General features: G+C 46.9%; 1 protein-coding gene across 2 annotated transcripts; it reads right to left on the reverse strand.

Annotated features, from left to right (window-relative positions):
• Positions 1 to 3,085: 3,085 nt before the first annotated feature.
• LOC310701544 (E3 ubiquitin-protein ligase TRIM7-like) lies at positions 3,086 to 25,412 on the reverse strand. 2 transcript variants are annotated; one of them, XM_083492614.1, is made up of 7 exons: positions 24,255 to 25,412; positions 15,537 to 15,632; positions 13,374 to 13,604; positions 7,381 to 7,403; positions 6,829 to 6,941; positions 5,210 to 5,245; positions 3,086 to 3,617 (listed from the first exon to the last, which is right to left on the reverse strand). In XM_083492614.1, the coding sequence occupies exons 1-7, from the start codon at positions 24,819 to 24,821 to the stop codon at positions 3,103 to 3,105; spliced, it is 1,581 nt and encodes a 526-aa protein (XP_083348740.1). In that variant the 5' UTR covers positions 24,822 to 25,412; the 3' UTR covers positions 3,086 to 3,102. The 2 variants fall into 2 exon arrangements, with proteins under 2 accessions (XP_083348740.1, XP_083348739.1); XM_083492613.1 differs by having other exon boundaries at positions 6,829 to 6,944.
• Between the last annotated feature and the right edge of the window lie 522 nt (positions 25,413 to 25,934).

Genomic DNA, 25,934 nt, shown 5'->3' on the forward strand with positions numbered 1-25,934 from the left:
TAGTTGGATGTGAAAAGGAGCAATGAAGGAACTGTTATGTACTGAAGTTCTCACCCTGGGCCAGCAGGGGGATACTGTAGATAGTTTTCACTCAGGTCCACATATGCAAATAAGGAATTGAAAGCGACGTTCAGTGATTGGATAGTTACAGAAAGTTGTTACTGTTGCCTTCTAATTGAATTCTATATAAGCAGGTTGGGCCGAACCCTTCAGCTCAGTTCTGTTCTGGCCTGTGAATAAACAAGAGCCGTCTAAAGAATTGCTGTGTCGTCTGATATGTTCGCCCACAACTTAACAGGAACTTAGCATACCAAAGCACTGTGTATTTCCACTCAGACCTATTTATGCCCAATGCTTTCTAATGTAGGCCATATTTTAATTAGATGCTGTCCTCGCATCCTAAAATAGGGCTTTCCCTAGCCTGAAAGGTAGTATTAGTTTGTTCATTTGTTTTAAACTGTTTTTAATGCTGCATTTTGAAATTGCTGCAACCTGTTCTGAAACCTTATGGTGAAGGTCAGGGTAATAAATCAATTAAATAAATTAAAAAGAAATAATGCGCAGCCAAGTAGGGGTGGGAAGGGGCAGCCCCCCCCCATCAACAAAAATCAATAAGAATACATAGCTAATGGAGGTTCTGCCCCTAACAAATATTCTTGCTATGCCCATGATGCATATAAGACTGAATATCAGCCTTTGAGCAACAATCTGTCTTCTTCTGAGGAAGAAGGCATAATGATATCAGAACCATGTGGGTGGGAAATGGCTAATGGCTGACTGTAATGATACCAAATGCATTGATGTCAGTTATTTAAAAGATATCAGCAATTTAAAAAATATTCCTTCATCCTTCCCCCTCACCACCACAGTCAAGGAGAAAGTCCAGAGACGTTTCCTTCAGAGAAAAGATCAATACACACTTATGGTGTCTCTGTACTAACCAATTTATTTACAAATGTACAAATTGAGCAAGGAGGATTACAGAGGCACAAAAGCAAGTACACAGGAGAGCAGTTCTAGGTTCACAGCTGCATCAGGGCCATACAACCCCGCTCCCTCCAAAATAAGCTCAGCCTCATAGCAAATCTGTCAGTCAAACGGTCTTTCAAGTCTCCTTGCCCTTGCTCAAGCTAAACAAACTAGTTCCATCCTGCAAATGGATGGAATTTGTAGGCACATTCCAAGGTCATATTTAGATAAGGAGCAACTTAAGCACCCATTGAACGCTTCCAAGAATGGCTAAGCCTAGGCAGAGAGCTTGAATGGTATGAAGGCAAAGACAGAAAGAGAGAGGGAGGGATCGGGCCATATCCACAGGTACTGTTTGCAAAGGCCTTTCAACAATCAGCAAGTTTCAAAATGCTCGTCATCATGCGGTCAAACTCCGTGCTGCAGAATTTTTAAAAGTAGGTATAGAAAACCAAATGACGTATGTATGATGCAAAGCGTTCGAGAGCTGAAAGGAGACTCCGTAACTCAAAAGGGACTCTTCTTCCCAGATGAGACAATTCTCTAGAAATGGTTTTCAGGGTTATGCTAGGTCAATAGTCTGCCTCCAACAAAGAATTCTGGGGGTTCTAGTTTCGTGAGGGCATCGATGAGTCTCTGGTAGGGACCCTTCACATCCTTTGTAGTGAGGGAGGAATGACCTGGGTCAGTTTAAGTCTGTGCAGTGACTCACAGTCAAATTTTGGTTCCCAAATGCCTCTGGCTCCTGAACGCCCAAAATCCATATGTAAACGCTCCAGTTTTTGAACATTTTTCGGAACCCGAATGTCCAACGCGACTTTCGCTTGAGTGCAAGAAACTCTTGCAACCAGTCGGAAGCCACTGTTGTTGAACATTTCGGAAGTCAAACGGTCTGCCGGAACGGATTACATTCGACAACTGAGGTTTGACTGTATGTTGATAGTCAAACCGATCCAGTGCAGAGTAAAGAAATGACAAAACCCGACACAAAGTCACAGTGTAAAATTTGAATCCAAAACATTAATGTTTCCATGTAATGTCAAGGAGAGAAACAGGAGGATGTTTTGCCCGTTGTAGCCAATACAGTATTCATTCTGCATTAATTAATGGTTATTAAAAGGGTTGTTTGTGTTATGTATTGAAGTTCTCACCCTGGCCACCAGGAGTATCATGTATAGAGTTTTCACTCAGGTCCACATCAGTTACCGTATTTTTCGCTCTATAACACGCACCCAACCATAACACGCACATAGTTTTGAGAGGTGGAAAACAAGAAAAAAAATATTCTAAACGAAACAGTGGCTGTATGATTTTTGTGGTTCATGCTGCGGCCACAGACATGTGATCTGACGGTGAGTTTGGGGTAGCCCAATGCAAAATTCCTGAGGATCCATGTGGATCCATGCTTTGTAACCATGTTTTTGCACCATTGTGGCCCCAGGCAACAGTGGGTGTGTGATTTTTTTGGTGCAGGCTGTAGCCATGGATCCTCTGCTCACAACTGCAGCAGATCCCCCTGCCATCCGTAGGCATTCGCTCCATAACACGCACAGACATTTCCCCTTACTTTCTAGGAGGAAAAAAGTGAGTGTTATGGTGCAAAAAATACGGTACTTTAGGCGGGAAACCCTGGGTTGTTAAACCACTCTGGAAACTGTCGCTCTGTGAGGGGAATTAGCATCTCCTAAAGCGCCCTTAACAAAGTACAGCTCCCAGAATGCTTTGGGGGGAAGCCATGACAGTTTAAAGTGGTATCATAGCGCACTAAAATTTATAGTGCAGTTGTGGGTGCATCTAGGCCTGTTGTCTACGTGCCTTTGAGTAACCTAGGGCAAACCAACGGCCTTGCACAGCCCTTGGCTTTCAACACATATTGGTAAGTGCCTCTTTCCAATGTTTTAAGCAGGAGACACACACACACACACCCGGCCATCTTGCCCCACCCGCCGCATCTGAAGGCATTTCCCACCCCCAAAGCACTTTTCCTGCAGCCACCACAAGGTTATGTGACTACAAGGCCCTCCTCGGTGGCGGCCCCCAGGGACGGACACCTTGGCATTGAAAGCAAGCGGGCTATGGCTTTCATTGCGCGCAAATAATGTAGTTGCCCACCCTCTTGGAACGAAACTGCTCTCAGGAGCAAAGTTTAATGTAGGTGACAGTGGAGCAAACGGAGAAGAGGGGAAACACCCTCTCCGTAAAGGCGACGTTGAAGGTGAAAATGTGCTGCATGTTGTCAGCGTTGTAGAAGGACACCTCTTCCCCTTCGTAGTCCAAGTAAACCCTCACTTTGTGGAGCCTCTCGGGCATGAAAATCGGGGTGCGCTTGGGGACCGTGACTGCCCAGTACCGCCCTCCCGTTTGCTGCAAGGCCCAGATGCCCTCTTCAGGGCTAAACTGGGTCAAGCCTTTCCTACGCACCGACTCCTTGGCCACCCCAAAGGCCCAGCCGTCGGCAGACCCCACCTCCACCTCCCAGTAATGCCTCCCCGACTTGAAACCCTCGGTGGACAGGACGCGAGAGTTGGTGTCGAAGCGCTTGGGGTTGTCAGGTAGATCTTGCTTTCGGCAGCCCATCCTCACGCCCTTGAGGTCCGCCGAGAGGATGAGGAGGTGGTTGGCCGTCTCTGGGTCCAGGAGCAGCTCCTCTAGGAGGCAGGATAAGAGCGGTAAGTCAACCCCCCCCCCAACAACAGCAAAAATTAACAGGAAGGGCATATACTGGCCTTGGTCCAGTATACCTGAAGGAGCGTCTCCACCTCCATCATTCTGCCCAGACACTGAGGTCCAATGCCAAGAGCCTTCTGGCGGTTCCCTCGCTGCGAGAAGCCAAGTTACAGGGAACCAGGCAGAGGGCCTTCTCAGTAGTGGCGCCCGCCCTGTGGAACGCCCTCCCATCAGATGTCAAAGAGATAAACAACTACCAGATTTTTAGAAGACATCTGAAGGCAGCCCTGTTTAGGGAAGCTTTTAATGTTTGATAGGTTATTGTATTTTAATATTGTGTTGGAAGCTGCCCAGAGTGGCTGGAGAAACCCAGCCAGATGGGCAGGTTATAAATATTATTATTGTTATTATTATTATTATTATTATTATTATTATTATTATTATTATTAGTCAGGCATCCCTCAGTGCAGAGCATCTGGACCAGCTGTGCAGCCTGGGAGTCATTTTGGACTCGCAGCTGTCCATGGAGGCACAGGTCAATTCTGCGTCTAGGGCGGCTGTCTGCCAGTTCCCTCTGGTATGCAGACTGAGACCCTACCTGCCCACAGACTGTCTCGCCAGAGTGGTGCATGCTCTGGTTATCTCCCGCTTGGACTACTGCACTGCACTCTGCGTGGGGCTACCTTTGAAGGTGACTCGGAAACTGCAATTAATCCAGAATGCGGCAGCTAGTTTGGTGACTGGGAGTGGCCACCAAGACCATATAACACCAGTCCTGAGAGATCTGCATTGGCTCCCAGTACGTTTCCGAGCACAATTCAAAGTGTTGGTGCTGACCTTTAAAGCCCTAAACGGCCTTGGTCCTGTATACCTGAAGGAGTGTCTCCACCCCTATCATTCTACCCAGACACTGAGGTCCAGCTCCAAGGGCCTTCTGGCGGTTCCCTCCCTGTGAGAAGCGAGGTTACAAGGAACCAGACAGAGGGCCTTCTCGGTGGTGGCGCCCGCTCTGTGGAATGCCCTCCCATAAGATGTGAAGGAAATAAGCAGCTATCTTCTTTTTAAAAGACATCTGAAGGCAGCCCTGTTTAGGGAAGTTTTTAATATTTAATGCTGTATTGTTTTAAACACTCGATTGGGAGCCGCCCAGAGTGGCTGGAGAAACTCAGCCAGATGGGCGGGGTATAAATAATAATAAATAATAAGTAAATTATAATAATAATAATAATTATTATTATTATTATTATTATTATCATCATCATCATCATCTGGGCAAACATTGACAATTAATACAAAGGAGGATGAAAGATATATGCAGTGTTTTCTTCTGGGGGGACGCATGGGTACATTTTGTGAATCTCTGTACTTTTGTCCATTTACTGTATTTATTTTTCCCGATTTGAGCTATAAAATGGTGATTATTATTTTTTAGTCAAAATGAGAGTACCCCTAAACATTTTTTAAAGAAAAAAAAAGCACTGGATATAGGAGAGGAATCCATTCAGGAACTTCCCCTGGTTGCTATCTGTATGATCTGGTTCTTCAGCAAATCTAGGTAATTACCAGCACTTACCTTTCTCACCTTTCCCCAATTCATCCCGCAGGTGATCTGAAAGAAGAGGAAGCCCATTAATGAAAATCAGGGCTAACTAGGAACAGCAGAAAGAGATTCTGTCCAAACACCATATACGTACATATTATACTATACAGTACCCACTATTTTTCATTGGGTACACAGGTTTTTTTTTGCAGTGTGTGTGTGTGTGTGTGTGTGTGTGTGTAATTTAACTTCTCTTGCAATTACAATCAGCTCCCTGGATATGCATATACAGTGGTACCTCCGGTTGCGAACGGGATCCGTTCCAGAGGCCTGTTCGCAACATGAGCAGAACGCAACCTGCGTCTGTGCATGCGCGGCCGGCCGGCGATTCACCGCTTCTGCACATGCATGTGACATCATTTTGCGCGTCTGCGCATGTGCGAGCAGCGAAAGCCAGAAGTAACCCTTTCCGGTACTTCCGGGTCACCGCAGGATGCAACCTGAAAACGCGCAACCTGAAGCAAACGTAACATGGGGTATGACTGTACGCAAACACACACACACACACACACAGACCCATACAAGAGAATGGAAACTGTTAGTAACCTCTGTGTCATAAACAAATACCAGTCTTTCCCAAGCCGGCGCCTTCCAGTGGCTGATGGGAGTTGTAGTCCAAATTATCTGGAGGGCATCAGTTTGATGAAGGCTGGCACAGACCAACTTGTTCCATGTTCCAGATCTGCTGGTTACAGCTCTCTGCATCAGCTGATTGTCGGGGCTTGCAAAACCACATGCACAGGGCTTTGTAGGTGCTGCTGAACAGGTTACCTGCAACCTCCCTGCCCCCAACCCTGCTGTCTCTTTACCTGCCCCATACCTGATGCCAGGTGTAGGGCAGGTGGGCGTGGCTAGGCCAAAACGACCTCACTGGCCAAATGATGGGACCAGGAAGCCCAATTTAAGACCAGAGGCCAGAGGTTCTCCACAGCATTCTGATTCCAGCAGTGACCACCCAGAGTCCTCTGGGAAGGCTGCAAGCAGGGCATGGAGGCAGCTGCTCCCCCCCCCCCGTTATTGCCCCCTCCCTCTGAATATGGAGGCTGCTCCTTACGGCCACCATGATTAATAGCCTTTGGTAGAGGCAGCAAATCCCACCCCTGTCCGGTGCAAAAGAAGAATACACAGCAGGCACCCCACAAACTGCTGGCTACCAGGAGAATTTGTCTAAACCCTTTTGGAAAATCCAGCTAGCACAGAGGCCATCGCTGCACTGCAACGACGCATCCCGTTAGTCCAGGGGTAGTCAACCTTTTTATACCTACCGCCCACTAATGCATCTTTCTTGGTGGTAAAATTTCCTTACCGCCCACCAGTGCTCAATGGAAGGAGGATTCAGCTTGTGCCGCAGAACCCCGAAACGCCCACTAGGGGGCGGTATGGACCAGATTGACAACCCCTGTGTTAGTCAATTAAGAAAGCAGTTCTTTCAGGCTGTCTTCTGTAAAATCAATAATGCAAATTGTTATTGAGACTGAAAGAGACTGCTCCGTGCTGGGCCATGGCACCCCATGCCACCAGCCAACGCTGCCGCTTTCAGATGCTAAAATACCGAGAATGGATTTGAACGGAGAGGTGTTGCTTCTCTTTACCTTTGAATTTCTTCAGCACTCCCTTGAGGACCACGGTCTTCAGAGAGAAATTGCAGGTGTGGCCCTTCATGTCAGAAGAAACGGGAACCGGCCTCTGACATTTAAGGTCATCGCTTCTGACAGGTTGCAAAAATTAGAAGAGTTACTGAACTGAGAGTTACGACAGACAAAAGAGCAAAGCTTTGCCTCCCAGTTGTTGTTGTTTTTTTTAACATATGAGGCTTCAAGGGTTGAACTTCACCCCAGTGGTTTCGCTGCTACACAAATAAACAAGAAAATAACTCTTCCTTCTCCCTAGCTCTCCCCACATTCCCTATTTCTGTCTGAGAGCTGCCAGTCTGGCTGCCTATGTAGGTGATGGAAAGCTGAGATTGCGAGGGTGGGATCATATTCACACTCAAAGTGGTTATAAGGATCCTGGGATTTGTAATGACCCGAGAGAGTCATCTAGGCTGCAGCCTGCAGAATGTGCCTCAGAGACTCTGCTTCCCTGAATGGCTGACACTGACCTTTCAGCTGGTTCATGAACAAAGTGAAATTGCAGCTCCATACCTGATCAGGGCACTTGTCACATCCTGGAAGAGAAAGAAGAAGAAGAAGAGTTTGGATTTGATATCCCGCTTTATCACTACCCGAAGGAGTCTCCAAGCGGTTAACATTCTCCTTTCCCTTCCTCCCCCACAACAAACACTCTGTGAGATGAGTGGGGCTGAGAGACTTCAGAGAAGTGTGACTGGCCCAAGGTCACCCAGCAGCTGCATGTGGAGGAGCGGGGAAGCGAACCCAGTTCACCAGATTACAAGTCCACCGCTCTTAACCACTACACCACACTGGAAACAAGAGAGGGGAGGGAAAGAGGGTTGGGGGAAGAGCAGTCGTCTAACACATTCCATTCCATTCCATTACTGAATCAGAACCGTCGAGCTGGAAGGTACCCAAAGGGCCATCTAGTCCAACCCCCTGCAATTGCTTCCCCTTTTATTCACATAAATTCCAGAAGCAATGGGTGGGATTCACCTAACCAGTCGCGTCAGGAGAACCCCACACAATTTCTGCTCTCGCAAGAGGGCTTCCCCCATCTTCTCACCCCACCCAGCAATCAACTTGAGCGGGGGGGTGGCGGTGTCAGGGCGGGTATCGGTAGCAGGTCAGCAGTAACTCACAAGGTGTCAGTGAATTTAACTTTTTCAAAGAAACAGCAGCTTGGGCCTAGTGAGCCCAGCAATTCTTCCCTGTAGATCTTGCCGCAATGAGGCAGTTGCGAGGATGGAAGGTCCTTGCCTTCCTACAACTCTCTAAGCCTCCTCCCCCCCCCCCCGGTCTTTCCCAAGCAACCTGAGACTCCGACACCTTGTCTGTCTTTGCTCCACCCTCTTCATACCTCTTTGGGCTCTGGGAGACCAGGGGAGAGGGGAGCAGGTCACAGCAGGAGGGGAAGACTCCCTGGCACCCTCAGCAGCCTCTTGGTCTCCCTCCTCTCCAGTCTCCGCCTCTGCCTCTGGGCTGCTCTCTGCCACAGCCTCTTCCTGCTCACTAAACCCTGGTGTTTCCCCCCCAGTAATTTTTTCCAAATATCTTAAACACAATACAGCTTAACAATAGTATTCTCCTTTCAATCTATATCTTATCCGAATTAACTTCCCTCCACCCCTCTTCTGGCTTCTCTGCATTGCCCTTACTTAAGCGTGATTGCTATATATGCATTCTATAAATGTCTATAATTCCTTCATAAATTTTTGTATTCTACTTTAGCCATACATTCCTTATTATATTACAGCATTGCATCTTGTGGTCTAACCAAATGTTTACAATAAACGTTATGAGTTTTATTTCAGTCCTGTGAGTGCCTTTATTTATGTACAGTTTTCTCTAAGTCTACCATAAATCTGGACCATTCTTTTTGGAATTTCTCATCGTCCTGCTGTCGGATTATTCCAGTTAGCCTTGCTATTTCCGCATACTCCAATACAGTGGTACCTCGGGTTACGTACTTAATTCGTTCTGGAGGTCCTGAAACTGTTCTTAACCTGAAGCACCACTTTAGCTAATGGGGCCTCCTGCTGCCGCCGAGCCACCGGAGCATTATTTCTGTTCTCACCCTGAAGCAAAGTTCTTAACCTGGGGTACTATTTCTGGGTTAGCGGAGTCTGCAACCTGAAGCGTCTGTAACCTGAAGTGTATGTACCACTGTACTTTCTTGTTGCCATTCTTCAATTGTCGGAATATCCCTGCTCGCTAAACCCTGTTACCTCTTTAGCTTCCGACACCTCCTGCTCCTCCTCCTCCCGGTCTGCTCCCTCTGGCCACTCATCTTCGTCCCACCACCAATCCCCGGGCTCTGAGCCTTCTTCCCCTGGGGGTTCCCATGAGGGTCCCCCAGCTGCTGCCTCCCACCACTCCTCGGCATCCAGCCAGTCCTTGACACCCTGGAACAGCATGCAGGGGGAAGAGAGGAGGACTGTGTAGAACCAAACGGTGAATATTTGTTCCTTAAGGCCTGTAAAGGCCATCTTGGTAGTCAAGATAACCTAGAGACTAATTAGTATTTGATGCAAGAATGAGCTCACTATGTTTATCTCTTTGCTTTGATATATGCTAATTGGCCTGCTTTGATGCCACACTTATCTCTGTTGTCTTGGCACGCTTGGCTATTGGCCTAGGACAGGGGTCTGCAACCCGCGGCTCCGGAGCCGCATGTGGCTCTTTTACACCTTTGCCGCGGCTCCGGGGCGGATACTAGTGAGGGGAGGAGGCGCATTGTGCGCCCCGACACTCCCCAATGAGGCGGGCGCTGTACTGGCTGTGACGTTGCGTGGGGGCGGTGCGTGCGTTAGTCACGCACCATCCCGACGTCACCATCCCGCCCGCTGTCAGATCGAGGCTCCGGAGATATATTTGTTTTAAATGTCGCAATGGTTTTGCGGCTCCCAGTTTTTTTTCCTTCGGAAACGGGTCCAAGTGGCTCTTTTTGTCTTAAAGGTTGCAGACCCCTGGCCTAGGAAGAGGAGACAGAGTTTGATGCCTGCCCCCTGTGGACCAATGGGAGATTCTGGCCAAACTGACGTATGGCGTTTTTGTCAGTTTGCAGTTCAGAAAGTATTGATCTGGTATGTAGAGATTTTTCCTATTCTGATTAGTTCAAGAGGGTCCTAGAAGGTTTATTCTCTGTGTTATAGAAGGTTTATTTCTATGTGAATGAAACAGGAAGGAGGTTTTTTTTTTGTTTGGGTTACATTTCTTCCGGGAAGCTGTGTACAGCTGGTAAACTGCTTCTGTTATGTTTCTGTCAGGGTCTCACTCACTTTCTGTTTTTCTGTCTCTTTGTTCTCATGTTCTGTTTCTGTATGCTTAGTGTTAAGGTTGAGTCTTATTATAAGTTCTTTTAAGTGTAAGTTTTATTGTTTTTTGCTGCAACTGGATTTTTATGGACTGTGCCAATCCTGATTACACTGGATTTGTGACCATTTATGCTCATTTGCCTTCAGTAGAAAGTAAAGCTCTGCTGGATGAAGTACAATCACCTCTGGTCTGTTTTTTGGAAACTCTGCTACATGTTTAAGATTTCTCCTGCTCCCCCTTCATTGGCGACAGTTTTCTGGACAGTGGTGCCTCGCAAGACGAAATTAATTCGTTCCGCGAGTTTTGTCGTCTTGCGATTTTTTTCGTCTTGCGAAGCACGGTGTCGGGAAAGTTTTGGGAAAGCTTCAAAAATCACCAAAGTCTTCAAAAACCTCAAAAAAGGCTACCACACCGCGTGCTATGAGTTGCTCCTTGAAGTCAAGTTGCAACTGTATTAACGGTTTTAAGAAAAAGGAAACAAACTTGCAAGACGTTTCCGTCTTGCGAAGCAAGGCCATAGGGAAAATCGTCTTGCGAAGCAGCTCAAAAAACCAAAAACCCTTTCGTCTTGCGAGTTTTCCGTCTTGCGAAGCATTCGTCTTGCGAGGTACCACTGTACAGGTAATGCATAAAATGTTTGCCCAGGAGTAGAGAGTCATGACAGACACTTGCTGTTTCTGTGTTTGCCCCAGCTGCGTAACTTCTGCAATTGCCAACCAGTGTGTGTGGGGTGAGCTGTGGGGTGGAGCTGCAGCCTGCTCGCAGCACTGGATCCCAGCGTCGAAGAGGGGCATCCCTCTGGCATTTCTGGCCTCCTCCTTTGGTACCCCTGCATCAAACCACTTGCACAGATGTTATGTATTCCATGGTCTGTGCTTGCCTGAGCTTGAGTCTGGACCAGGCATCCCCAACCTTCAGCCCTCCAGATGCTTTGGACTACAATTCCCATCATCCCTGACCACTGGTCCTGTTAGCTAGGGATCATGGGAATTGTAGGCCAAAACATCTGGAGGGCCGCAGGTTGGGGGTGCCTGGTCTGGACTAAGGATTCTGAGCCCTTGTGTTCTGATTTGATACATGATATCCAATCACAGTACGTATTCAGTATTTGGGCTTATGCCATTGGCCCTCAAACTCTGAGTCATGATTCGCAGCCTGGAAGTTTAGATAGCCAATCACGTTGGGAGTGGGAGTGGCCCAGGCCTTCAGAAATGTATATAAGAAGTTGCTTTGTCCCTGTTGTCCAGTTCTGTTAGTTCAACAAAGGTTCTTGCTGTTATCACTGTGTTCCTCCACTTCAACAGGCACCTCCTTTGGGCCTGTGGATCAGGGCAAGGATCATTGCATCTGGCAAACCTAAGCACTTGTCCTAACGGAAGGATCGCCTTAGTGTAGGACATTCTGGTTTTCTAGTTGCCACTCCATCCTGCTCCATCTACCGCCATATAGATGCAGGAGTCACAAACGCTTTTTAAAAGGGTTTTTCTGCTGCAGTTCCCAACAGCTGACTTCTGTGTATAGCGGCAGCTGTCTGGAGAAGCACTGGAAGCCCGCAGAAAGGGTGTTCAAGTGTTTAGTCCACAGCCACCACACCGCCACCAATGCTCATACCAGAATTGCCCACCATTTGTGGAGTGGTGGTTAAAATATAACATGGACCTGGTTCAGATTTGATAGGTAGAAGACAGGGTGCAGCAGCAGAAGAGAAACAGCAACTCTATTGGAAAAGGGGTAGGATGCTGGCAAAAATTAGAGAAAAGACAAAAATGCTTTTTTACTGTATATGTTTAAAATGTTGAAAGTTAACAAAAGTGTGTGTGTGTGTGTGTGTGTGTGTGTGTGTGTGTGTGTGTAGTGGTCTTTCTCATGATCGTGATGATGTCCTTAGTACAGTATGCTATGTATAGAAAGAGACCACAGCCCAGGTTTCTGGGCTACAGCCATCCTCAGTGAGGAATTCTGCAGCCTTTAAATAGATCAAAGAAACTGCTTGGCATGGGAACATTAGGTGCAACTTGAGAACGGTGGCAAACAGAAAAATCAAGGCTTAAAAATCAACACCACAGAGCACAGCTTTTCTGCAAAGCAATTTTCAAGTGACAGGGGTGAGGGGGAGTATTTTTCTCCCCTCCCCCCAACAATACAGAAATCAGAAAATATTGTTTCTGAATCGAAAGAAACTCAGTCCTGTTTTAATTCAATTTGTTGCGGATGTCAGGGAGACCTACATTCTTCCTAACTCCCTGGCTCCTCTGCTTTTGACAGCTGCTCGATCCGCAGATGTTAGCAAGTCATAATGCTTCAGTTTGTGCTGTAAAAAGCTTCACCTGCAACTCTCAGTACCCTTAATGAAGAGTTGTTAGGAGATCTCCGCCTCCATGACCTACAATCTCCAGAGTGGCTTAACAATCAATCCTTCTTCCCAAGGAACTCTGGGAATTGTAGTCTGTGAGGGGAATAGCAGTCTCCTAACGACTCTTAGCACCCATAACAGACTATAGCTCCCAGAATTCTTTGGGGGAAGCTATGACTGTTTGAGACATGGGTGGCACTGTGGTGTAAACCACTGAGCCTTGGGCTTGCTGATCGGAAGGTTGGCAGTTTGAATCCACCCAATGGGGGTGAGCTCCCGTTGCTCGGTCCCTGCTCCTGCCAACCTAGCATTTCGATAGCACACCAGTGCAAGTAGATAAATAGGTACTGCTGCGGTGAGGAGGTAAATGGCATTTCCGTGCGCTGCTCTGGGTTCACCAGAAGCGGCTTAGTCATGCTGGCCACATGACCCGGAAAAACTGTCTGCGGACAAATGTCGGCTCCCTCGGCCAGTAAAGCGAGATGAGCGCCGCAACCCCAGAGTCGTTTGCGACTGGACTTTACTCTCAGGGGTCCTTCACCTTTATACGACTGTTTGAAGTGGTATCATGGTGCTTTAAAATTATGGCATGAATGTGGCCTAGGAGACTACCAAGGCAGAGATAACATGGCTTTTACTTTCCTTGAGGAAAGCACCTTCCTGAGGCGAGGTTTCTAAGTACTTGATCAAGAAAGTACAACAGGTCATGCAAGTTCTGCAAGTGTGCACACATCCAGACATCTATCGTGGTGCAGTGTGTCAGATAATTTATAGGTGACGCTGGTGATAATAGGCTTGGCTTTGCACAAAGGTTTTGGGATGCATGCGTAATTTGGGGGGGGGGGAGTTTTACCTTGAGGAAATCAAGCACTGGCTCTTGGATTTTGTCTTCCAGGTCAGCAATGAGTTTGTTGAGGAGAGAAATCTCCTTGGAGAGCTCAGTGATGTTCTCGTTCTGCCTCTTCGTGATGCCCTTCTCCATCTTGTCCAGCTGACCCAGAAGAAGCTGCTCTTGTTCATGAAGAAACTGGCGCATCCCTTCAAATTCAGAGAGGACCTTCTGTCTCTCAGTCTCTATAGTTTTCTTAAAGAAACAAAACCAAGATTGCGCGTAAGCAGAAGGGCTAATACCATCAAACAGTCTCAAAACACAACTTTGGCCAACTAACGTCAGAATGGTGTCAATAAAAGGATGGTGGTTTTGGGGTCTTTGGTTTGGCTGCTTGACTCTTATAGATTCTAACCTCATCTACACAGGATCACAAGTTTGTAAGGGATCCCTGGGTGCCATCCAGACTGACCTCCTAAAACCTGTAACCTTACCGTTAAGGTAAAGGTAAAGGTACCCCTGCCCGTATGGGCCAGTCTTGACAGACTCTAGGGTTGTGCGCTCATCTCACTCTAGAGGCCGGGAGCCAGCGCTGCCCGGAAACACTTCCGGGTCACGTGGCCAGTGTGACGAAGCTGCTCTGGCGAACCGGCACCAGAGCAGCACACGGAAACGCCGTTTACCTTCCCGCTATAAAGCGGTACCTATTTATCTACTTGCACTTAAGGGTGCTTTCGAACTGCTAGGTGGGCAGGAGCAGGGACCAAGCAATGGGAGTTCACCCCGTCGTGGGGATTCGAACCGCCGATCGCATACGATTGGCAAGTCCTAGGCGCTGAGGTTTTACCCACAGCGCCACCCGTTACTCTACCTTTAAAAAGAGCCTCTCCTTAAATTACAAGTGAGGGCATCTACTGGCGTGTTTTGGGACGGCAGCCAAACTTACACTTTCCAACACATGTTGCCATCACTTTCCTTATTGCAAAAAGCATTATGGGATGTAGGCTAGTTGCTTACAAGCTCCAAATCCACTTTAATCGTGTAACCTGAATTTGCCGGTATGTGATTTGAATCCTGCCCCCAAAAAGGGGAGCACCCAGGAAGCATCTTTTCGCTTCCACAAAGGCTGTAGAGGGAGAGTAATGATAAATAAGTACAAACAATAGATGGCAGCAGAGGATAAGGAACAGAGTTATAATTTGCAAAAATAACAAGGGACACTCCTAACCTTTCACCTAGTTTGTCATCTGCTCTATAAATTTGTGCTCTGCGTCTGTTATGAGTTGAAACTGCTTTAACCAGCCATGTAACCAAGGTGCCTGCCCATGAAGTCAATTGGCACACAGAACAGAGGTCTTTGGCTGTGAACCTGTTGCTGTGGAACTCATCCAGATACCCCTTGTATTCTACTGTCATGTAATCCAAGTGAGAGCTGGACCATAAAGAAGGCTGATCGCCAAAGAATTGATGCTTTTGAATTATGGTGCTGGAGGAGACTCTTGAGAGTCCCATGGACTGCAAGAAGATCAAACCTCTCCATTCTGAAGGAAATCAGCCCTGAGTGCTCACTGGAAGGACAGATCCTGAAGCTGAGGCTCCAATACTTTGGCCACCTCATGAGAAGAGAAGACTCCCTGGAAAAGACCTTGATGTTGGGAAAGATGGAGGGCACAAGGAGAAGGGAACAACAGAGGACGAGATGGTTGGACAGTGTTCTCGAAGCAACAAACATGAGTCTAACCAAACTGCGGGAGGCAGTGGAAGACAGGAGGGCCTGGCGTGCTCTGGTCCATGGGGTCACGAAGAGTCGGACACGACTAAACAACAACAACCCAGAAGCAATGTTAAAGCACATTTATATTCTCTCTTCTGAGTGAGGATGTAGCCAAAGACCTCTGTTCTCTGTGTAGCAATGCTTGACTGCGGGATTTCAAATTCAAATTCAAAATTTTCAAATTCAAATTCTTGTCATGCTCTGCACCTTCAAGAGGAGCCACATGGGCAGTGCATGATAATGCTTGTCTTTGCTTTACCAGCTCCACACTTCATCACAATATTAAGCTGCTACGAAAGGCAAAAGGGCAGCCCCCACCCATTCAACCCTTTTCAGCTCTGTTATATTATACCCCCTCATCTGAGTCAATGCTGTACCCATTTGCCAGCTTGTAAGTAACCACTGATACCCACCAAAAGGTCTTGGCTTTTCTTGTCGTCCTGTGTTTTGAATTCCAGAAGCTCCTGTCTTTCTTTCTTCAAGAAATCCAAACGGGCCTGAATTTGTTCCTAAGATCCAAAAACATAAAATTGATATATATATATATATATATATATATATATATATATATATATATATACACATTTTAAAGTTCCTGCATTTTTCGTGTACTTTGGGATCTGTTCTGCAGGAGAAAGTGCAATCCATACCTGGAGCCACAAAACAAGTTTTATACTGATAACTGAGAGATAAAGTTACAGGTAGTCAGTTGGTCCCATCGCATATTTTTGCTGCATCAGGCTGCAGTTCACCATCCATATAAAAGTGGCATGCGTTTTGAATGCAGAATATGACAAGTTTAACATCCAGTTGGTAGAGGTGGGAAAGACCTGCTTCCTGAGAAAGACTCTGGCTATATATATATATATATATGGCCATAATGAAGGGGCATATTACAATATTGTTCTATATTATCCCAAAGGGGGGAGGTTTCTACACCAGCCAGCAGGACAGGGTTTTTTTCTGTTGCTTAAATGTTACAGTGCAAATGGGCCTCTCGCTGGAATGTCTGGTTGGGCAGGTAGAGATAAAGAACAAGGTTGAATGGATTTTATTGTAACCCCAGGAGGAAGAAGAAGAAGAAGAAGAGTTTGGATTTGATATCCCGCTTTATCACTACCCGAAAGAGTCTCAAAGCGGCTAACATTCTCCTTTCCCTTCCTCCCCCACAACAAACACTCTGTGAGGTGAGTGGGGCTGAGAGACTTCAGAGAAGTGTGACTGGCCCAAGGTCACCCTGCAGCTGCATGTGGAGGAGCGGGGAATCGAACCCGGTTCACCAGATTACGAGTCCACCACTCTTAACCACTACACCACACTGGCACCACAGGAGGGAGATTGCAGGAAAGAGGGAGGGAGGCCAAGACCTTACATGGTAATAGGAACTTACTATAAGTTTCGATTTACAAGAAATCAGGTGATTTACAAGAAATCAGGTGGTATTGTATTCTGCAAATCTATAAAAAGGGGACGCACCCTGACTGGGTTGTGCAGGTTGCTTATCGCCCTGTGCCTTTGTTCTGCATATATGCACTTCAAATAAAATCCTGTTAATAACCTGCAAGGACATTTTGCCGCTTTGTGTGAATCTGTGCTCCGGGGACCCAATAGCAGATGTGGCTGGTCCTTCAATAATGGACAATGGTCTGTCTCACTTTAAGGCAGGGTCCAATGCTACTAACGAGAAGGAGTTGCGTTAAGTGGGAATCCAGGCACAGAAATCTTGGAGGGACAGTTATGCAGAAGGCTTAACCTCCGGAATTGCTGCTTCTCAAGCAACTACGGCATTCTGTTCATTTACTGCATTTTTATCCCAGCTTTCTTCCAGGGGGCTCAAGCTGTTCTGCAATGATTCCGCCCACCTTATCCTTCTAAAACAGCCCTGTGAAATAGAGCAGGCCGAGAGATCGTGATAGGCACCCATTTGGGCTCCACGGTGACTGAGGAATTGAACCAGGATCTCTCCAGTCTGATAAGTGGGAAATCCTATTGGCAAAAGGAACGTCAGCTGATGCAGAATTCATTGGACCCCCAGGACCACGTCATTCCTGACAGCAACTTGTATATTTGCAGGGATTTGAGTAGGTGTGTGTGTGCACTCCAATACTTTGGCCAAGGCTCCAATACTTTGGCCACCTCACGAGAAGAGAAGACTCCCTGGAAAAGACCCTGATGTTGGGAAAGATGGAGGGCACAAGGAGAAGGGGACGACAGAGGACGAGATGGTTGGACAGTGTTCTGGAAGCTACCAGTATGAGTTTGACCAAACTGCGGGAGGCAGTGGAAGACAGGAGTGCCTGGCGTGCTCTGGTCCAGGGGGTCACAACGAGTCGGACACGACTAAATGACTAAACAACAAGTGTGTGTGTGCGCGCGCACACAGGGCCGGATTCAGGTTTGATGAGGCCCTAAGCTACTGAAGGTAATGGGGCCCTTTATATGCCCAGCTGTCCTTCGTCAACAACAAATTGTCACTGTTTCTTGTGTTGAATATATGCTATCTGGTAACTGATGGACCTAATAGGTATCTAAAGCCATTTGCATATGTTGCCATTTCACCAGTCTATGCAGAATGTAGGCACCCTATATACAGAAATGAGCAAACCAGTGATATTTTAGGGAGCAGGCTAGCAGGCGGGGCCCGTGACTTACATCCTAAGTAGGTCAGTAGGTTTTATTTTATTTGTTTTTTATCTTATATTTTGGAAATGTACATCCAGTGGGTTTTCCCCCCTTTAAATTCTTTTGGGGGCCCCCAAGAGAGTGGGGCCCTAAGCTATAGCTTGTTTAGCTTATACGTAATTATGGCACTCTGTGTGTGTGTGTGAAATTGTGGGTGAACATATCAGATGACACAGCGGTTCTTCAAACAGCTCTTTATTTGTAAGCTGGAACAGAACTGAACTGAAGGGTTCAGCCAGCCTACTTATATAGAGCTCCAGTACAACGTAACTGTAACCACTTTCTGTAACTATCCAATCACTGAACGTCACTTTCGATCCCTTATTTGCATATGTGGACCTGAGTAAAAACTATCTACAGTACCCCCTGCTGGCCCAGGGTGAGAACTTCAGTACATAACACCCCTCCCCACGGAGATAAGGCGTTAGTTACAATCGTAACGGTTTCCTTTATACAGCACTACACGTAATGGTACATAACAGTGTGTGTGTGTGTGTGTGTGTGTGGAGTTGCAACTGGCAGTGCCCATTAGGGTTGCCAGGTGTTTCAAGCCAGCGATCCTGCCTCCACTCAGAAGCTGAAAGCAGAGAAAGGCGATGCTTTTGCCTTGCTGTTCCACCTGGCAGCACTAATACCCACATGGCAAGGATTTATTACACCTCCCATGTTTAATTTCTAAAATTAGATGCTTCTGGACTCAGATCTGGCTCAAAGCTGCAGTCTCAGACTTGGAGGAACGGGAAACAATTCTCACGTAGGCCACTGTCACAATGATGATTGACAAGGGAGATGCAGTCCACAGTTGGCTCTGTGTTATTTCACATGCTTAATGCTGATGGATACTGAACAAAGGTTATGAGGTTCAAACCTAGTGATCCCTGGGCTTGGATGAAGTCCTGCTTAGCGTTTTAATGCGCTGACCTACAATAGACATCAAGGAGTATTAAAAGGAGGGTCATCTTCTCAATGTGCTCTGGCATGGAGAGATGATGACTAATGTGCAGCCATGTTTTAAGGTTGCCTCCAGACTGACTGCATTTTGCAGGAAATGTAGGTTTGCACAGTTAAAGCAGTCTGCCAGCCTTGTGCAACTAACCTACTTAAAAAAACAACAACAGACTTTTTGCAGTTAGGAAAGTGGTGGGCAAAGGCATTGAAAAAACGTGGGGTGAAGCTGTACATGTACACCTGCACAAGCAAATCAAGATGAATTGTCACCTTTCCTGCAAATAAATCAGAACAAATGCTCAGTAAAGATCAGACCTAGTCTAACCTCTATGTAAGCCTCAATAAACAGGTCATTTAGAGGTCAATTTGCACTGCTATCTGCAGGTCCTGGCAGATCCCTGTTCCTTAGTACCTCCCAGCTTGGCTCCCATTCAGAGCTGGGCCAGGAGGCTTAGCCTTGGTATGTTTGCATTGCCCATGCTAAGTGATGGCCCATGTGGACAAGCTCCCAACATCCCTATTAGCAAGTGATACCTGGAACTAACCAGTGATTCGTGCATGGAGCGGTAGCTCTTCTAGCTAAATTAACCTGAAGGCCTAAATATACATTGCCCAGGAGATCTGTGACTTGATCGCCCAATGTTTGTTAGCCAGGGGACTCCAAAAATGATCAGAGCAATGGCACAGTGGCATTGGGACTGGCTGTGTTATTCCTGCTTCCACACCATTTTTCAGTGGTGGCTGTGGAATGCCCTCCCCTAGTGAGCTGTGCCTGTCTCCTTTGTTAACTTTCAGGAGGAATTTGAAAACATTCCCGTTTTCCCAGGCATCTGGTGGTCCAGTATACCTGAAGGAGCATCTCCACCTCCATCATTCTGCCCGGAGGTCCAGTGCTGAGGTCCAGTGCTGAGGGCGTTCTGGCGGTTCCCTCGCTGCGAGAAGCCAAGTTACAGGGAACCAGGCAGAGGGCCTTCTCGGTAGTGGCGCCCGCCCTATGGAACGCCCTCCCACCAGATGTCAAAGAGAAAAATAACTACCAAACTTTTAGAAGACATCTAAAGGCAGCCCTGTTTAGGGAAGCTTTTAATGTTTAATAGGTTATTGTATTTTAGTGTTTTGTTGGAAGCCACCCAGAGTGGCTGGGGGGACCCAGCCAGATGGGCGGGGTATAAATAATTATAATTATAATTATAATTATAATTATAATTATAATTATAATTATAATTATAATTATAATTATAATTATTATTATTATTATTATTATTATTATTATTATTATTTAAGAATACTGTTCCTGGCAACCCCAAGGTTATTGGACAGAATAGTTTTTTACTGTGACTGCTTGTTGGGGGTTTTTTAATTTAAATTGTTTTTGGAATGTTTTGATCTGTTTTGGAATGTTTTCCTTTGTTTTCCTTTTCTTTTTGTCTTATTTTAAATTTTATTTTGACAAAGGAATAATCATACATAAATAGGAATAAAAATGTGCACCCCACCACCGAGACCATTCCAATGTAACTACCCAACCTCCCAAAATTTCAACACCTCTTGTGATGGTTTGACCCCTTTCCGTTTTAACAGTACAAATTCTACAAACACTTTCCATATCTCCTCAGATTCATTTCTCCTGCATATTCCCCAGCTTACCTTAATGGCACATGTTAATGTACCGTTAATAGCTATATCCCACAGCTCTTTATACAATTCTTCCATTTTATTTTCTGCTTGCCCCTTCCACTTCCTAGCTATAATAATTCGTGCAGCTGTCAATAAGGGGTTTGGTGTTTTTTTAATGTGTATCTGCTTGCCACCCTTGGGGAGGAAATATAGGAAATAAATTCAATTAAAAACGATTCACTGATCTATTCTTTGTTTATTACATTTGCGTCCAACCTTCCTTCAAACAAAACTAAAAGTGGCATAGCTTTAGTTTGTTTCATTTAGGTCTCACTTTCTTCCAAAAAGCTCATATTGGCATGTGGTTTGACACAAAAACACATACACACCTGTAATAGGTATGAGTTACTCGTGCGTAAACTGGTGCCCTTCTCGGTTAATTTGCCTTGTTAAACCTTTCTGACTGCACAGCCCCTTCTCATGGTGGCTGCCTCAGTCACTGGCAGAATCCGTCAGTGGGCGTTTCTTGAACCTCTTGCAACATAAAAGTTGTTTGACACCCAGTCTCTCCTCCTCTCACTGCGCGGGAGTCTTCTGCGCAGGGAAGGCGTGGGTAGCGGAGGACCTGGGCTCTCCTCACTGATGTCCAGTGAAGAGTCCTGGAGCCCTCTCTCCAATTCCCCCGTCTGCCCCCCTTTATCCCTGGTGTTACGCTGATTGGCTTCCCCCTCTACTGAGCTGTTTCTCCCCCTGCTGCTGGGTCCTTCGCCAGCATCATCTGGGAGCCTCCCCTTAGCCTCTCGCTCCGATGTCAGTTCCCTGACAACACCCTTCAGGCTGCAACAGTAATTTCGCAGCAACAGATGGAGCGCTGCTGCCGTGAGTTCTTGCATGTGGGCTTCCCATAAGCAGAGGGAAAATTCTGGTCAAACAGAATGCAGAACAGAATGACCCACCAGGGTTTCTCTCACGTTTGTTTTAAACTCACAACAACCATGTAAAGCAGGTAAGACTGAATGGGGGCTGTCCCAAGGTCACCCAGTAAACCCCGTGGCTGAGCGGAGATTCGAACCCACAACTCACCAGCCCTATCACAACATCTGGCTTTAACCTTGTGATGGGGAACCTGGTGTCATTGGACTACAACTCCCATCCTCCATGACCACTGGCCATGCTGTCTGGGGCTCGTGGGAGTTGTAGCCCATCCCTGCTCTAAGCACCAGATCACATTAACCCTGGGGTTCCCCCTGTAACTTCCCACGACAGAACAACGCAGCTTCAACAAGATTGCTAAGTTATGTGCAGTCAGACCATAGCCCCGATTTGTATCACTGCCTTTCGCTGAAACTGCTTTCCAACAGCCTTGGGTGCCTATGTAAACTGGGAGCCCTTCACGGCAGCTGTATTAAAAATAAAAAAGGAGACCCAGCTGTAGATTCCCACTAATAATAATAATAATAATAATAATAATAATTTATTATTTATACCCCACCCATCTGGCTGAATCTCCCCAGCCACTCTGAGCGGCTCCCAATCAAGTGTTAAAAACAATACAGCATTAAATATTAAAAACCTCCCTGAACAGGGCTGCCTTCAGATGTCTTTTGAAGATAGGATAGCTGCTTATTTCCTTCACATCTGAAGGGAAGGTATTCCACAGGGTGGGCGCCACTATCGAGAAGGCCCTCTGTCTGGTTCCCTGTAACCTCACTTCTCGCAATGAGGGAACCACCAGAAGGCCCTTGGACCTCAGCGTCCGGGCAGAACGATGGGGGTGGAGACGCTCCTTCAGGTATACTGGACCCAGGCCATTTAGGGCTTTAAAGGTCAGCACCAACACTTGAATTGTGCTCGGAAACGTACTAGGAGCCAATGCAGATCTCTCAGGACCGGTGTTATGTGGTCCCCAGTGCAAAGACCACTTGTGTAAAGGGAAGTTGGTGGAGGACCCGTAGCTCAAGCACAGAACAACTTGCCCCAAAATCTTCCAGGGCCAATGGACCAGCCTTTCTAAGCCTACAGCCACCCCTCCTTCACCAGCTGTAAATTCTATTTTAAGTAGCTATTGGCAGTGCACAGCCAAAGAGCAAGCTGGGCTCCTGCTCTCCAGAGAAACAGTGTCAGCCTGTGACCTTATTCCCACTTTGGGAACTCTCCCTCCCAGAAATAGATCGGGAATTTGGTTACTTGCTTAACCTTTTCCTGCCTGACAAGGACAAGCTGCACAGGTGCAACTTATGCCTGCCCTCTAATGGGAAATTCAAGCTGCAATCTATGCACCCTTACCTGGGAATCAGTCCCATTGAGCTCAATGGGGCTAACTAGGGAGCAGAGATGTCTAGGCAGGCACTGCCATGCTTGGCTATTCTAAGAAGCCACATCCAAATTAGGGATGGGCACACCTGTCCATTTTTCTCTCAGCTTCTCATTTTTTTTTCCTGTTCTCAAGGCCTGCCCTCCACAATTCCACATCAGTTTGTGCATTTTTGTAAACAAACGAAAACCACATCCTTATAAAAACTCAGCATTTCAGTGCAAATTTCCCCCCACCGACACAACTTCATATGCACTTTTGAATAAAATACACATTTCTGCAAAGCAATTTCTCTTCTACAATGCATTCCTGTATACTATTTTCACTGATATATGCACTTGTATGCACACTTTACTCTAGTACACGCATATCTGCACACATTACGTGACTGGAGAACTGCACTGCAAAATTTGGAGACATGCAAATTTGGGAAGATCGCTGTGTTTTAGTTGCGTACTGCTTTGGAAAGTGCAAATTAGGTTTGCTCATAAATGCAAATAGAATCAAATTCTCTATGTTCATCCTTGAAACCTGCAGCTTTCAGCTTTTGAGATCAGTTTCTCTCCTGTGCCTTTAACCAAAGTCCGACATGGAACTTTTACAGTTTAAATAATATTTATACCCTGCCCTTCCAGGGGCGTCAGGGGAGAGAGGGAGAATACTGCCTGGGTCCTATCTAGCCATATTGTAATGGGGGCAGGAGGGGGTGGAATATTTTCTGGCTAGAGGGCCAGATCATAAACTCCTGGACCCCCTGTGGGCCAAATCTGACAGGTGGGTAGGCTCTTATGTGGTGATGACAACATCCTGAGGGGGCTCAGAGAGTGACAGGTGCCAATGCCTCCTGTTCTAGGCCTCCTGGAAAAGCAAAAACCAAAGGCAGTCGAACCCTGAGATCCAAGGGTCTGTCATCCCTTCCCCTCCGCTCTCCTCCACTCCCCTTCCACAAATTCTGGAGAGAACTTTCCTCTCAGCTTTAGGGGTTGTCTTCTTAGCAGCAAACAATGTCCGTCTAAAGGCCTGTGAGCAATCCAGCTAGGGGCCACTCATAGAATTATAGAGTTGGAAGAGACCACAAGGGCCATCGAGTCCAACCCCCTGCCAAGCAGGAAACACAATCAGAGCACTCCTGACATATGGTTGTCAAGGCTCTGCTTAAAGACCTCCAAAGAAGGAGACTCCACCACACTCCTTGGCAGCAAATTCCACTGTCGAACAGCTCTTACTGTCAGGAAGTTCTTCCTAATGTTTAGGTGGAATCTTCTTTCTTGTAGTTTGGATCCATTGCTCCGTGTCCGCTTCTCTGGAGCAGCAGAAAACAACCTTTCTCCCTCCTCTATGTGACATCCTTTTATATATTTGAACATGGCTATCATATCACCCCTTAACCTCCTCTTCTCCAGGCTAAACATGCCCAGCTCCCTTAGCCGTTCCTCATAAGGCATCGTTTCCAGGCCTTTGACCATTTTGGTTGCCCTCCTCTGGACACGTTCCAGTTTGTCAGTGTCCTTCTTGAACTGTGGTGCTCCCACCACACCTGCGCAGAACACCAGCGCATCAGATCTCTTACCTTGTATTCCTGGGCAGCCTCCTCTATGGGCACCACGGTGTGTGGTCTGTGGTCCCGAGACCGGTCGCACACCACGCAGATGGTCTTCTGGTCGTCCTTGCAGTAGAGCTTGAGGGCCTCCTTGTGCTTCTCGCAGAGCCCGTCGTCCTCCAGGCCCTTGCCGCCATGCATGATGAACTGGCTGATGATCTCCGACATGTTGGCCAACTGTCTGTTGGGCCTGAAGCTCTTCTCCTTGAAAACCTCCCTGCACTGAGGGCAGGGGAAATCGCTCTCCAGGCTCTTCCAGCTCTTGGCGATGCAGGAGCGGCAGAAGTTGTGGCCGCACTCGATGGAGACGGGGTCCTTGAAGTACTCCAGGCAGACCGAGCAAGTGGCTTCATCCTGAAGGTTGCCCGGCAGGAAGACGGCAGCCATGGCTCCTTCCTGGCCGGCTGGAGTGCCGTCGCCTCTTCTACCTCCTCCACCGTCGTCTTCTCCTTTAACTGCATACAGGGAACGAATGCTTGGCACGAAACACAAGGCGGGCCTTCCCGAGCCAGAAACCAGCTGGTGGCCCGAGGTCATCTCAGGAGTTTCTGGTTTCTTAAATTGGCAACAAGTCAGGACAGGGAAGCAAACCGTTTAGGCCTGTTCGAAGTTTCAAGAGGGGAGAGAAAAGGAGCAGCAGAAGGCCTCGTTTGGGCTGCGGGCACAGAAGAGAAGCTTCCCGTGCCCACGTGAGGGGTGGCATTTCGTTTGCCTCAGCAGGGTTGGGCATAATGATTCATTTCTAACATTAGAGCCGAGGAAGCTCCCCTGGGCCAGAATAGTCATTCCTTTGCATCTGGACACTGTCCGCGATAGTCTCAGATGTATAAGGGGGAGTTATTGGGTTGTTGCTTTATTGTTTCTAATCGCAAATATTTTGTTTTTATATTGTAAACAGCCCCGAGATCTGCGGGTATAGGGCAGTATACAGATTTAACAAATCATCATCATAAGCCTGGTTTTAAATAGCCATATGGGAAAGGCCTTCTGTAGAAACTCCAGTAGGTAGCCATGTTGGTCTGCCGTAGTCAAAACAAAATTAAAAAATTCCTTCCGGTAGCACCTTAGAAACCAACCAAGTTTGTTATTGATATGAGCTTTCGTGTGCACGCACACTTCTTCTGATACACTGAAACAGAAGTCACCAGACCCTTATATATAGTGAGAGAGTGGGGAGGAGTGTTACTCGGAAGGGTGGTGAAAATGGGTGATTGGCTGATAGGTGTGGTAAACCTGTTGATGACTGTCAATAGGTTTACCACAAGGGGTGAGATGGCTAAAAATAGCTTTATCATGTATAATGAGATAAGAATCCAATGTCTCTATTCAGACCAGGTCTCTCCATAGTTTTAAGTTTGGTAATAAGTTGCAATTCAGCAACTTCTTTTTCCTGTAAGACCAATTGCAGTCGTTAATAGTCGTCAACAGGTTTGCCATTTTGTAGAAACTCAGGTGCACAGCTTCTATTACTGCTCCCCATGTTTCAGGGGTGATTTTTGGTACTTGTAAACTGAGTTCAATATTATAACTTAGTGATGCCTTAGAGCAGGCTTGCCCAAACTTGGACCCAAGTTTGGGAAAGCCTGCCTGGAGGTATGGAGCCCTGGAGGGTGGTGTCTGAATTGGGTATGTTCATTTGGAGCATAGAAT

Source organism: Podarcis liolepis (genome assembly GCF_965112155.1).
Source record: "Podarcis liolepis genome assembly, chromosome: 2".
NCBI lineage: Eukaryota > Metazoa > Chordata > Lepidosauria > Squamata > Lacertidae > Podarcis > Podarcis liolepis.